Source organism: Caretta caretta, chromosome 10 (genome assembly GCF_965140235.1).
Source record: "Caretta caretta isolate rCarCar2 chromosome 10, rCarCar1.hap1, whole genome shotgun sequence".
Lineage (NCBI taxonomy): Eukaryota > Metazoa > Chordata > Testudines > Cheloniidae > Caretta > Caretta caretta.
This window is the reverse complement of record NC_134215.1, coordinates 35,230,358-35,243,505: the sequence shown is the minus strand read 5'-3', so window position 1 is coordinate 35,243,505 and position 13,148 is coordinate 35,230,358. Positions and strand designations below refer to the sequence as shown.

The following is a 13,148-nucleotide window of genomic DNA, read 5'->3' as shown; positions in this document are numbered from 1 at the left end:
CACCTTCGGGAGGAATGCAGGGTGCAGGCGGAGCTGGACCTTGTCCTTATGGAAAACGGTGTATGAGGGCTCGGAGCTCCGAGACCCACCTGGCCCAAGTGATTGCGACCAGGAAGGCCACCTTCCATGAGAGGTGGGACCAGGTTTAGGTCCCACTGTGGGACCGGGGGCAGAGCATACAGGGAAGAGACGGTTCAACCCCTTGAGGAAGCGGCCAGTCACAGTAGCATGGGAGAATACCGTACGACCCTGCACTGGCGGATGGAAGGCTGATATGGCTGCCAGGTGCACCTTGACTGACAAGGGCACCAGGCCCTGGGCTCTAAGGTGGAGAAGGTAGTCCAGGATAAGCTGGATCGGGGCAGCCACCGGGGAAACGCCCCGCTCATTTGCCCATCCGGACAACTGGGACCACTTTGCCAAGCAGGAGCAGCGCGTGGAGGGGCGTGGATTGAACCCCTTCTGAGCATGTCCTTTCCTCCGTACCTAACCATTGAGCAGCCACACCATGAGGTGGAGAGCTGCTAGGTTGGAATGGAGGAGGCGGCCCTGGTCCTGGGAGAGCAGGTCTGGGCGAAATGGCAACGACCATGGTGGAGTAACGGCCAGGTCCGTGAGGGTCCTGTACCAATGTTGCCTGGGTCATGCCGGGGCAATCAGAAGGAACCGGGCCTTGTTCGTCTTTATTTTTTTCCAGCACCTTGCTGATCAGTGGGAACGGGGGAAAGGCACAAAGAAACTGGCCTGACCAGGACAGGAGAAAGGCATCAGAACCACTGGAGCAGAACCGGGGACAGCGCCTGTTCTGTTGAGTTGCGAACAGGTCCACCGGGGGAGTACCCCACACTTGGAAAAGCCTGTGAGCCACCTCTGGGTGGAGAGACCACTCGTGCTGAGAGGAGACATCTCTGCTCAAGCGATCCACCCGCGCATTCCGGGCGCCCGGTAGATGGAAAGCCTTTAGGCAGATGATGTGGGCTATACAGAAATCCCACAGCCTGTGGGCTTCGCGGCAGAGGATTGGGCCCCGCCTTGCCTGTTGATATGGAACATCAAGGCCATGTTGTCTGTGAGGACTCTGGCCACCCTGCCCTCCAGGTGCGAGCGGAAGGCCATGCACGCCAGCCGTACCGCCCTGAGCTCCTTGACATTTATTTGTAGGGTCAGATCCTGAGCCGACCACAGACCTTGGGTCTGAATGTTCCCCATGTGGGCCCCCCAACCCAGGTCCGATGCATCGGACACCAGTTCCAGCAACGGGACCCCTTGGAGCATGTTGCTTGGGGCAGACCACCACCGGAGGGAGGCAATCACCGAGTCGGGTATGGTGAGGACTTTGTCCATCCTGTCCCTGGCCTGGGAGAACTCTGAGACCAACCAGAACTGGAGGGGCCGCATCCTGAGTCTGGCGTGCCGGACCACGTATATGCACGCCAACAGGTGACCCAAGAGCTAGAGGCATGCTCTGGCTGTTGTCACCAGGACTGTGACTGTGTCGATGAGCCCCTTCAGGGTCTCAAACCTGTCCTTTGGTGACGTCTGCTTTGGTCCCATCGGTATTCGCTCCTTGAGGTGGAGCGGTGCCAAGAATCTCGGTCGGATGGAACCCAACCAGACAGCGTAGTGGGAGTCAAGGGCAATGCACTTGGACTTTGCCCTGAATGGTCACTAGACGGTGAACGGAGTTGGGAACATTCTCTCGACTGAGACGGGGGCGACTGCGGAGATCCCAGCGGTGGCTTGCCTCTGAAGTGTGGAGCCGACATTGGCGGTGCTCCTGGTACCAGCATGGACATAACGTCCCGGGCCACCTGCAGGGCCTCCGGTGGAGGGCATCTAGACATCTGGGGAGGCCTGCTCTGAATAGGCCGGGCTACTCCGCTCAACTTGAGTTGGAGGTCTAGAGGCCGGTGGGGATAGAGGACTGCCGGACATGGGTCTAGCCTCTGTTCCGGGTTTACTTCGGTGCTGCTGCAAAAGCGGTGTCTTTCTAGCCTTCTGGGCATTCCCCGTAGACGGGGAGAGGTGCCAACTGGTCAATAGTGCCGGCGGGTCGCCGCACACCGACACCGCGGTGCCGACTCGGAGCAGCACACTGAAGTTGGGGTCAGCGCCGACTCCATCAGAATAGCCTGGAGCCTAATGTCCCTTTCTCTCTTGGTCTGAGGCTTAAACGACTTGCAAATTTTGCAATGATCGCGGATATGGGCTTCTCCCGAACTGCGGAGACAGTCCGCGTGCAGGTCATTCCTTTGCACAGGTCGCCTACAAGTGTCGCACGACTTAAAACCCGGGACATGCCCCAGCCCGAGCGCTCTAACTGAATTAACTAAACAGCTAACTAACTACAGGTATTAAGACTGAACGAGCAAGCAGTTCTGGGGATGAGCTACAGCATTAAGCTTGAGCAGAGCAGTTCCGACGCACCTTCGCTGGTGGCAAGAAGGAACTGAGGGTAGGGGGAGCGTGCCGCTCCCCTTATACCACGCCATGGAGGTGCCACTCCAGGGGTCGCTGGGGCACTCCCCCCATGGGCACTGCTAGGGGAAAAACTTCCAGCATTGGTGCACGTGGCAAGTACGCACACCTATTGTGGAATACAAATGAGCAATCATTCGACGAAGAACACCTTGTGTCCATACTGTAGCTGTAAGTGATAATGTAGGATTCCAAATAGTATTTAGTAGAATGATCCTCAAAACTAAAGCCCCACAACATGCATAGGAACCCTTTTAGCTAGCAGAGAACATGAAATTTCAACCCCCCGACCCCAACAAGGGTTCTCTATATCTCAGTCTTGACAAAATCCTTACTATTTTCTCACAGCTGAAATCTTTGGGAACATTACCTCCAACCCAGATTTCCAGAATGACAGCCTAATGGTAGCCCCCCAAACTATTGCATTAGCGAGCCAGAGTATTTTATAATGTAATCTTTCTTGCCTAGAAGGTTAAAAACGACTGTGACGGTGCCCCCCATAAGGCTTTATGGAAATATGTTTATGAATGTATATATGACATAACTGGAATCTGTTTTATGCTACATACGCCATGTAACATCTCTGTAAAGGTTATGATCTACTGAATCTATTCATCCTATTCATATGCATGTGTCATTATCATATTCGAAGTTATGAATATTGGCTGTATTCTTGGTTATTTAAAAACAAACTTAGTAAGGCATTTGGTCAACTTCTTCAGAAAGGAATTTGCAAGTTAAGTGCCCAATCAAGAAGCACTTAACGCACAGTGGATCTTGGAAGGCTCCAATCCACATAAAAAGTCTACCTAAGGACGTTCAAGGTAGCATGTAAGCAATGGCTGCTGCCTGTAAAAACTGTGTCATGCATGGACATGTGACTTGCCCATGTAACTCCAAAACTCCATCTTGGAGCTGGATTTAGCATAGGAGAGAGGAGGGGGGTCTCTACCCACAAGGGAAAGTCTATTTAAGCCCGTGGAAGACCCCTCCATTTTGTCTTCAGCTGGCTAAAGAGAGCCTCTCCACCCCCAAGGATACCTGAAACAAGGGACAGTAACTACAGGGGGTGTGAGTGATTGATGGACCAGACTAGAGGGAGAATAGTCTGTAAAAGGAAGCTTCCTGGGTGAGGTTTTTATCTGTATTCAGTCTTCTTAGACATAGACTTGCGTATTCTATTTTATTTTGCTTGGTAATTCACTTCGTTCTGTCTGTTACTACTTGGAACCACTGAAATCCTACTTTCTGTTTTTAATAAAATCACTTTTTACTTATTAATTAACCCAGAGTATGTATTGATACCCAGGGGGAGGGGGGAAGGAGAACAGCTGTGCATATCTGTCAGCTTTATGGGGGGGGAGGGGAGAAAACAGCTGTGCATCTCTATCAGCGTTATAGAGGGCAAACAATTTATGAGTTTACCCTGTATAAGCTTTATACAGGGTAAAACTGATTTATTTGGGGTTTGGACCCCATTGGGAGTTAGGCATCTGAGTGTTAAAGACAGGAACACTTCTTAAGCTGCTTTCAGTTGAGTCTGCAGGTTTGGGGCACGTGGTTCAGACCCTGGGTCTGTGTTGGAGCAGACTGGCGTGTCTGCCTCAACAACTCAGGGTAGAGTCCCAAGCTGGCAGGGAAAGCAGGGGCAGAAGTCGTCTTGGCATATCATTTGGCAGCCCCAAGGGGGTTTCTGTGATCCAACCCGTCCCAACAACAACTTGATCCTGCTCTCAGAGCAAAGAAGTGTACTGACAACTCACTGGAGCAAAAGTTCCCTTTAAAACACTCACTGAAAAGGTGGGAAGCACAGTCGCATAAATCGTCATTTGATCTAACTGTTCACACCTCAGCCTCCCAAATAAGTCTCTGAGTACAGGCCTTCCAGCTAGTGGAGTTATTGGAACAACTCTGCTTAATGATTCCCTATCAGCAGCTGCCCTGGTGGGTGGCTCATTTCAGGAAACAGAGCACTTACTGTCCTCCAGCCGCACTTTCCTCTGTGGCAGGATGGCACTGGATTTCAGATGGCGGTATTCCCTTGTGAGGGCAGAAATCAGACTGGCATGGTTGGTTGAGCGAACTGCCCACTGCTGCTCATTCTCTGGGAGATTTGGCCATGGCAGCAACAACACATTTGAGAGCGCTCTGCACACCAGCACCTGGGCCTGGAATCAACGAAACATTAAGCCTTGAAACAATGCAGCTTTAAGGAACCTGCTATTGCCTCATTTAAGGGAGACCTCTCTCACTTTATATGGAAGTGCGATTCTAGCATAAGCCCTGAAAATCAAGTTTAATAAGAGACATTAAACTCAACATGCAGCTGAAATCTTGCAGCTCTACAAACTAGAAGGGGAAGGCGAGTATTGTGATTAAGGCACTAGACCCAGCCTCAGATCTGGATTCAGTTCCTAGACTCTGGTTTCAGAGTAGTAGCCGTGTTAGTCTGTATCTGCAAAAAGAACAGGAGTACTTGTGGCACCTTAGAGACTAACAAATTTATTTGAGCATAAGCTTTCATGGGCTACAGCCCACTTCATCGGATGGGTAACCTTGAGCAATTCACTCAATCTTTGTGCTTCAGTTCTGCATCTGAATAATGAGGGCTTTGTCTACACTGCCCAGCAGCGTGGACTACAGTGATGTGAATTACAGAGCCCACCAAAGTGCTGTGATCTAACTGCCCTGTGTGGACACTGCTGGCATGAACCAAGGGTATGTCTATACTGCAATAAAAAAAACGCAGCACAGAGTGTTTCAGTGGGCTCCTGCTGCAGGGACAAAAATAGCAATGTAGATGTTTGGGCTCAGGCTGGAATCCAGGCTCTGAGATCCTCCTCCCCTTCGCTATTTTATAGCCCCACAGCCAGAGTCACCTGACCCAGGCCAGCTGTAGCTGCGCCACAGGTCTTTTACTGCAGCGTAGATGTATCCTAAAAGCTATCTAGCTTACATTAACAGAGTCCTGTTTGAAAGGGGACATACGTTAATACAAACTGGGCACCTTTTAGTTTGTGCCACTAGTGTCCAAACAGGGCAGTTAGATTGCAACACTTTGGTGAGCTCTGCAATTGGCCCCTCTACAGTCCACAGCACTGTGTACACAAGCCCAAGGATAACACTTCCTTGCTCCTTCCTATGGTCTGTCTTGTTATTTATATTGCAAGTTCTTTGGGACAATAGGTTTGTACAGTCCTCAACACAAGGAGATCCTGATCTTTGCCAGGGCCTTTAAGTACTACTTAATACAAATCAGCATTTAAACTGGGAATGCAGACTAAGGAATCTGAATGGAAATATTCCTCCCCATGAGTCACAGTCAGCCCTAGAATGCAGAGGTTCAGAAACAAAACTATCAAGTGTAGATAATTCAGAGCTCTTGCCATCATAAAACAGCCAGGACATCAGGTACAAGTTATGGGAAGTTAAGTTGTTGTTTAATGAGATTTGTGAATTTTATGTTTTTCCTCATTTTTAGTACTTCTACTCTAAACATTAAAGGCCACGGACGTATCCAAGACACTCAGATTGCTGCATGTAATGTTTATAGAATCCAGGAGTAACGTCTCTTTCCCTGAAATTGATGTACCATGGTGGTAAAAGCTGTGATATTGTTTCCTCAGGGCACCGAATTAAACTGACATTCTGCATTTGTGTTAGAGTCAAACAGCACCTTATCAGGAAGCCGCTGAGCTGAGGTATCTGTGATCCTGTTGAAAACTTTCTGTACTGCTGGGATTCTAATCAAGAACACTGGCCGCACTGTGGTAGCTAACGAGACCAGCAAATGGCATGCAGACAACAGCAACTTCTCTTGCACCTGAAAAAGAAAGCATGTTCTCTTAGGCTCTGCAGTAACTCAGTCCCACACAGCGTCAAGAAGAGACAGTGGACTTTCTGGGACACAGCACTGGTATTCAAGAGCACACTGAATCGGACAGACAGAATATTCACACAAACTAGCCTTCAAGCACAAGTCAGTATTCAGTGGCCTTTAATCAGAACACAGGTCAACCCCTTACCACCGAGTGTGAAGATTTCTCAACTCCCAAATTAAAGGAGCCACAATATAATCAGACCTTTATTAATCCATCTTTATTTAAGAGGCTGCTCTTGCAGCTGTCATTTATTTCTAGGATGCTATTTAAGGCAGCTTTTGTCTCAGTGACACTACCTTCACACCTCACCAAGTTTTTCACCATGTTCTTGGAAAGCAGACAAATGCATTGCATAGGCAAACAAACAGAACCTCTCATCTGCAGATTCACTTGTCCTGAGGGCCAACCTGCTAAATGCATAGAGACAAGAGTAGCATCTGCATGGAAGGCTGGATGTTAATTTCAGGTTTTATCCTCTTGTTTCTCAGAGAAGTATTCGCCTTTTTTGATGAAGGTACCTTGGAGCTGATGAGTGGAATAATTGCTTCCAGGGCGGTGGAGACTAGAGAGATGATCTGCTCTGGATTCTGCCGATGAACTTCACTGTAGAACTGGGCTAGCCAATGAGAGTAAGCCTGCAATGCTGCCAGCGACTGAGCATGGCTGGAAGGAGGGAGAGACAGTTATAACAAAGATGTGATAAAGGGCATTCCAGAAGGACCACAACAGGATGGCAGAAGTCTCGAATACAGTAAAGTTGCTCTGATGATGTATTACGGAGAGGCACTTTTTTCCCCGGAGTTAAGGTGGACAATAGCTTTTCCCATTATAAGACATCCAGAACTGTCCATGTCTGAAGTTTAACATGTGCATTAGAATTTCTGGAAACTTTAAGGCAAACTGGACCTGACTTTTTTGAGAGAGAGAAAAATAGGACGACTGCACTTCTGGAACATTTCCAGAACTTCCTTTGGCACAACAGTTGGCCAAGCTTCATAGAATCATAGAATATCAGGGTTGGAAGGGACCTCAGGAGGTCATCTAGTCCAACCCCCTGCTCAAAGCAGGACCAATCCCCAATTTTTGCCCCAGATCCCTAAATGGCCCCCTCAAGGATTGAACTCACAACCCTGGGTTTAGCAGGCCAATGCTCAAACCACTGAGCTATCCCTCCCCCCTAAAACTCTTTGGTATGTGCTTCATAGAATATCGGGGCTGGAAGGGACCTCAGGAGGTCACCTGGTCCTCAAAGCAGGACCAATCCCCAATTATTACCTCAGATCCCTAAATGGCCCCTTCAAGGATTGAACTCACAACCCTGGGTTTAGCAGGCCAATGCTCAATCCACTGAGCTATCCCTCCACCTCTAAGCTTGATTCAATCTGATTGAAACCACACTCATGGCCATATTTAAGCACCTGATAAGGCCAGATATCTGTCTCGTTTGTAACGGTTTTTATTAGGTGTGCATGTGGGAGGAAATAAAAGCAATTTATGGTGACATGATGAATTCTGTAGAGTTCTTAACTCCGCATAGCTTCAATGGTAGCAGCCACAACAGGGATGGAGGGGCAGAAGCAGCATGCAGTCAAGATGGGAGAATGGGGAGGGACACTAGACCGTCTCTTGCCCATGTGAAGAGTGGGTACCCCTCTAGCAGTCTAGGGACTACTCCCCAAACCAGCTAGTTTCATTTTACGTGTCCTATCCCTATGTACCTATCCACTTGACTGGTGGTAGAAAGGGAACCCTGCTCCCGGGACAGTTTGGGGGCTGGCCCCACACAGGTTGGAGACTGCAGGACTCCCATCACTGAACAATTCAATATATATTTTAGACACCTAAGGAAATTCCCAGCCTGGGAACTTTAAGGTAAATTTTAAGACTAAACACCTATCAGTTACTTACAGGGGACTCCCTTGAGAATGTTCTAGTCCACACAAACACCTCCCCCCCCCCCCCCCCCAAACATTACAAAGCCTGAAAATTCAACGCAAAGGCTGTACTTAAGTCACTTGAAAGTTTGGAGCTGAATACTCCAAATACTTGGATTGAAAGTATACTTGAAGTTTTTCAATCCACCTTAACTCTGCCCATAGAACTGAAAACTAAGCAATACTCTGAGCCTCAAGGTTGCAGATATCACAACATCAAACACTGACCAGTAACTTAACTGGTCTATCAACCAGAATACGGAAGTCAAGTCTGCACACTTCCACATCTTTTAAATAGAAGGGAGTCTTTAAATAACTACAGTAAGCTTTTCTTCCGAGCCAGATGCAGTCAAACAAAGTGCTGCACCTTTCACTGAAAGACACCTGGTTAGATTCATTCCCCAGGAGTTTACAGGATTTCAAACGTGAAAGTTGTCATACAGCAAGACTTAAGACCTTGTTTGTAAAACTATGAAGATGGAGGGTTGGACCAAAAATTAGAGCGCTTACATGCCAAGGACTCCTGGCGGTGGGCTTCACATGGGCAGATATTTTATGCATTAAACCATAGCCCCACACTCCAGCATTCCCTCTATGTAGCTGGCACAATGTGCAAATAAAGCACATGGAGCAGATTTGTAAGATCTCTGCTGCCTGTGGCAGCAAACTGAATGGCTTTATCAAAACCTCCATCCCACTGTTGGGTGTCCACAGGGGGAAGGTGAGCAGAGAAAGAAGTTTACATCTTGCTGACTTTAGGTTTATCTTAATTTTGTATTGCCAAGATAATGTTTGTTTCTTGTTGTTTTAAACTGCGCACCTCCCTCAGTGTCTACAGCTTATCTCTAGACTATTTTTGCCAGGGATTATCACATGAATTGGGAGTTCAATCAACAGTAAATAAGTTCAGTTACTTTAAAATGTTGCCTTTGCCAGGGCCATCCCTAGCCATTTGGGTAAACTACGGCCCCGGGTCTGGGAGGCAGGAGCTGTGGGGGTGCACTTTGGGGGGCTCCACAGGCCCATAGTAGCCAGGAGGATTAGTGGGGGACCGGGAGCAGCCCGGTCCACTTCCCTTGCCCAGGCCCCAGCTGTGTCGCTCGGGGAAGGGATCCCACCCCCACACTCACTGTCAGCGGCAGGAAGTGGAGCAGCCTGGCCCCAGCCAGCTCTACTTCGCCAACTCCCAGCCGCAGGGCTCCGCTTCCCGCCACTGGTGAGTCGGTGGGGCGGGGGACCTTTTCCTAACCACCCCCACAGCGACACGGCTGGGGCTGGGGCAAGGGAAGTGGAGAGGGCTGGGGCCACGTCGCTCCGCTTCCCGCTGCCGGCGAGTGCGGGGGACGTCCTTTCCCCAACCTCCCTGCACTCACTGGCAGCGAGAAGTGGAGCGCCGCAGCTGGGAGCTGGCGGAGTGGAGCGGGCTGGGGCCGGGTTGCTCCGCTTTCCGCCGCTGCCGGTGAGTAAGGGGTCACTGGAGGAAGAGGTAGAATGGGGGTGGGCCGGGGTAGAGCGGGGGGGAGGGTAAGAGGTGTGGTGGAGGGAGTTGTCCGGGGCCCCACACTCCCCTAGGGACAGCCCTGCCCCTTGCAGTGGGCGCAGCCCATGGGGTTGGGGGGGGGGGGGGGGGGAGGGGGCAGCCAGGGGATAGGGCTTGTGTTGCTGCATATGCAGCACGCAGCTGCCTAGGACACCACGCAATTTCAGGCAATTTGGTGCCCCAAATTTCATGGTGCCCTACGCAGCTGCGTATGCCTGAGGACGGCACTGGCATTTGCCCTAGTACCTGCACCCACCAAGTGCGTTGAGATAGGTTGCATAACTGCACCCTTGTGCTATTATAGCTCCACTGTGCATCTGTCAGGAGTACAGGAAAGTTAGCAAGAGGTTAAATTAAAATAAACTGCTGGATTGGTGTTTCAAGTGCTCTGTTTCAGGCTCAATGCCATGTCAAAAGCAACAGACCAGAATGATCCTCACTGATAGTGCTGAGGGAAAGAAGATGGAGGTGAAAGTTACACAACTTAAGAACATGTTGTAGTGGGGAAGGTTTAGGTTGGATATTGGGGAAAAATTTTTCACTAGCAGGATGGTGAAGCACTGGAATGGGGTTACCTAGGGAGGTGGTGGAATCTCCCTCCTTAGAGGTTTTTAAGGTCAGTCTTGACAAAGCCCTGGCTAGGATAATTTAGTTGGGGTTGGTCCTGCTTTGAGCAGGGGGTTGGACTAGATGACCTCCTGAGGTCCCTTCCAACCCTGATATTCTATGAACATAAGAACGGCCATACTGGGTCAGGCCAAAGGTCCATCTAGCCCAGTATCCTGTCTTCCGATAGTAGCCAATGTCAGGTGCCCCAGAGGGAATGAACCGAACAGGTAATCATCAAGTGATCCATCACCTGTCGCTCATTCCCAGCTTCTGGCAAACAGAGGCTAGGGACACTATCCCTGCCTATCCTGGCTAACGGCCATTGATGGACCTATCCTCCATGAATTTATCTAGTTCTTTTTTGAACCCTGTTATGGTCTTGGCCTTCACAACATCCTCTGGCAAGGAGTTCCACAGGCTGACTGAGCATTGTGTGAAGAAACACTTCCTTTTGTTTGTTTTAAATCTGCTGCCTATTAATTTCATTTAGTGACCCCTAGTTCTTGTGTTATGAGAAGTAGTAAATAACATTTCCTTATCTACTTTCTCTACACCAGTCATGATTTTATAGACCTCAATCTTATCTCCCCTTAACTTCAGTAACAGACTGAAATAAGCATGGCTTAAATTGATGTCAGACTAGAGCAATATGGATTTCTGCTTTGATTGACAGGAGGATTGGAATTATTGATAGCAAGTAGATGAAAACAGGCCAACAAATCCAGAAGAATTCCAGACTGGCAGGGCTGTTATGAGAAAGGGACAATAGAGCTATTTAACATGGAAAAGTTAAGCTTGGTTTGAACCTAATGTAAGCAACACTAAGTTTGGATTAATAGCAGAGAGACTCAGGGGACTATGTGATAAAACCAAATTACCAGCATGGAATCACTGAAGTTTGATACATGCAATCACAAATCAAAAGAAACTTTTCAAAAGGACATGTTTAAACCCTGCTCACAAGGTCAGCTGGTAGAAAAAGGCATGTTCAACAGAGCAGAATGGAGAGATGAAGACCATTAAAGTGGTATTCTATTTTAAATGTGGAGTCTCTTCAAGTTTTAACTTGTGGATCAAATTTCCTCATTTTATAACTTGATAGAAATGGGTTTTATAGATTACAAAGGCACATACTCATCCTGAAATCTGAGAATTAATCTGTGTTCTGGCTCATGTACCAAACAGTAATAAAGATTGAGGACTAAATTCCCATCCTTAGTGACACCCATGCAAGTGCATTATCTGAAGTGGGATTGCAGAATTTAGCAGAGGGCAGCATTTAGCTCTGGAATTTTAACTTGGTTACCAGTTCTGCTGATGCCTGGGCCAGAATAGAACCTGGCTCACTTTCCCATAGTAGTACAGGCACTAACAGAAGTAACAAAATATTTGCTACATAAGTCCAGACTACATACCCAGAGCAGGCATGTAAGATGCTACCATTTTTACATGATTACTTTAATTACCCTAACACTTCAAGAGAACTGAGCTTCCTTGTGGTCAGTACAAGGTGTATTATGGGCTGTTATCACTGCTTTGCATTTAGAGCCAACATGGGAGCTGTTTTTCATCTCTGACCCTAACTGATCTTTTTTTTAATTTAAATCTCATATGAATGGAACTAGGCAGCTGGGCTACGAACATGAATTGGCGGAAACAGTGGTCTGAGTACGAAGAGCAGCTGGTTAGCCTTGATCTGGGGACTGTGACCATAAAGCTTCTTCATGGTCAGCTAGGAGACACTGGAGGATAAATGTGTATCACCTGGCATGGAAAGTAAGTGGAGAAAAATACTGACAAGTCCTTGGGATTCCAATGCTTCCCCACTAGGGAAAAGAAATAAGGGACCTAAATTCAGACACTTCCACTCATGATTTTTGGTCCTGTGAACACCAATAGCAGGAAAACCCTTTGGAAGCCTACGGTATAATTTTGGTTTTGCAGTAAAAGTCTCATACTCACACGTCAATAAGGTCAGGTTTCAATACAGATGGCACAGCAGTTTCAATGTTGTACAGTTTAATCTGGGACCCGTACAGTGTTACCTTGACCAGCCTGCCAATGAAGAAGCAAATCAAGGAGTGTGTAGGAATTGTAAAATACAGATATGCATGTACATAAAGAACAACCAGAATATACTTTATCGTAACATGGCACTCAGCTAGACTGCACACTGACTAAATGCTCTCTCTCTCTCTCTCTCACACACACACACACACACACACACACACACACACACACACACACTCTCACTCTAGATTGTCTAGCACAACAGGGCCATTTAGACCAAGTCTGCTTGTGATGCAAGGGAATAGGTACAGTATTTCTGAATGTAAGCACAGGGCTATGTATAAGCTGTGTTTAAACATATGCTTATTTGGGAGTTGAGAAGAGTCAAATGGAAATCTGATTTCCAGCTCTTACATGTACTTTATCAGACAGACAGACATCCAACGGAGATTTTGTTTTGGGTGATGAATACCTGAAGTAATTAAATTATATCCTCAGTTCCATTAATCAGAATAGCTGCAGTTACACCATAAGAGTGGACTCGACTTCCCCAATAATTGTTCAGAATTAAGCAATAATTGATTACTTAGATGTTCATCTCTAAAATATGTATTTAAAGGATTACAGGAGTATATTTGAGAAATTTAGCACTGGTGAAGCAATACCTCTGGCATTTGGTAGACTGGCATTCCAGTT

General features: G+C 47.8%; 1 protein-coding gene across 3 annotated transcripts in view; it reads right to left on the bottom strand.

The window, feature by feature from the left end:
• XPO6 (exportin 6) overlaps positions 1 to 13,148 on the bottom strand; it is a 114,681-nt gene that overhangs the window by 18,478 nt on the left and 83,055 nt on the right. For all 3 annotated transcript variants that reach the window (XM_048866290.2, XM_048866287.2, XM_048866286.2), the window contains exons 14-17: positions 12,405 to 12,497; positions 6,878 to 7,022; positions 6,155 to 6,301; positions 4,457 to 4,646 (exon numbers count right to left, since the gene is read on the bottom strand). In XM_048866290.2, the coding sequence (XP_048722247.1) occupies positions 4,457 to 4,646; positions 6,155 to 6,301; positions 6,878 to 7,022; positions 12,405 to 12,497 (575 nt within the window). The remainder of the gene's footprint in view (positions 1 to 4,456; positions 4,647 to 6,154; positions 6,302 to 6,877; positions 7,023 to 12,404; positions 12,498 to 13,148) is intronic.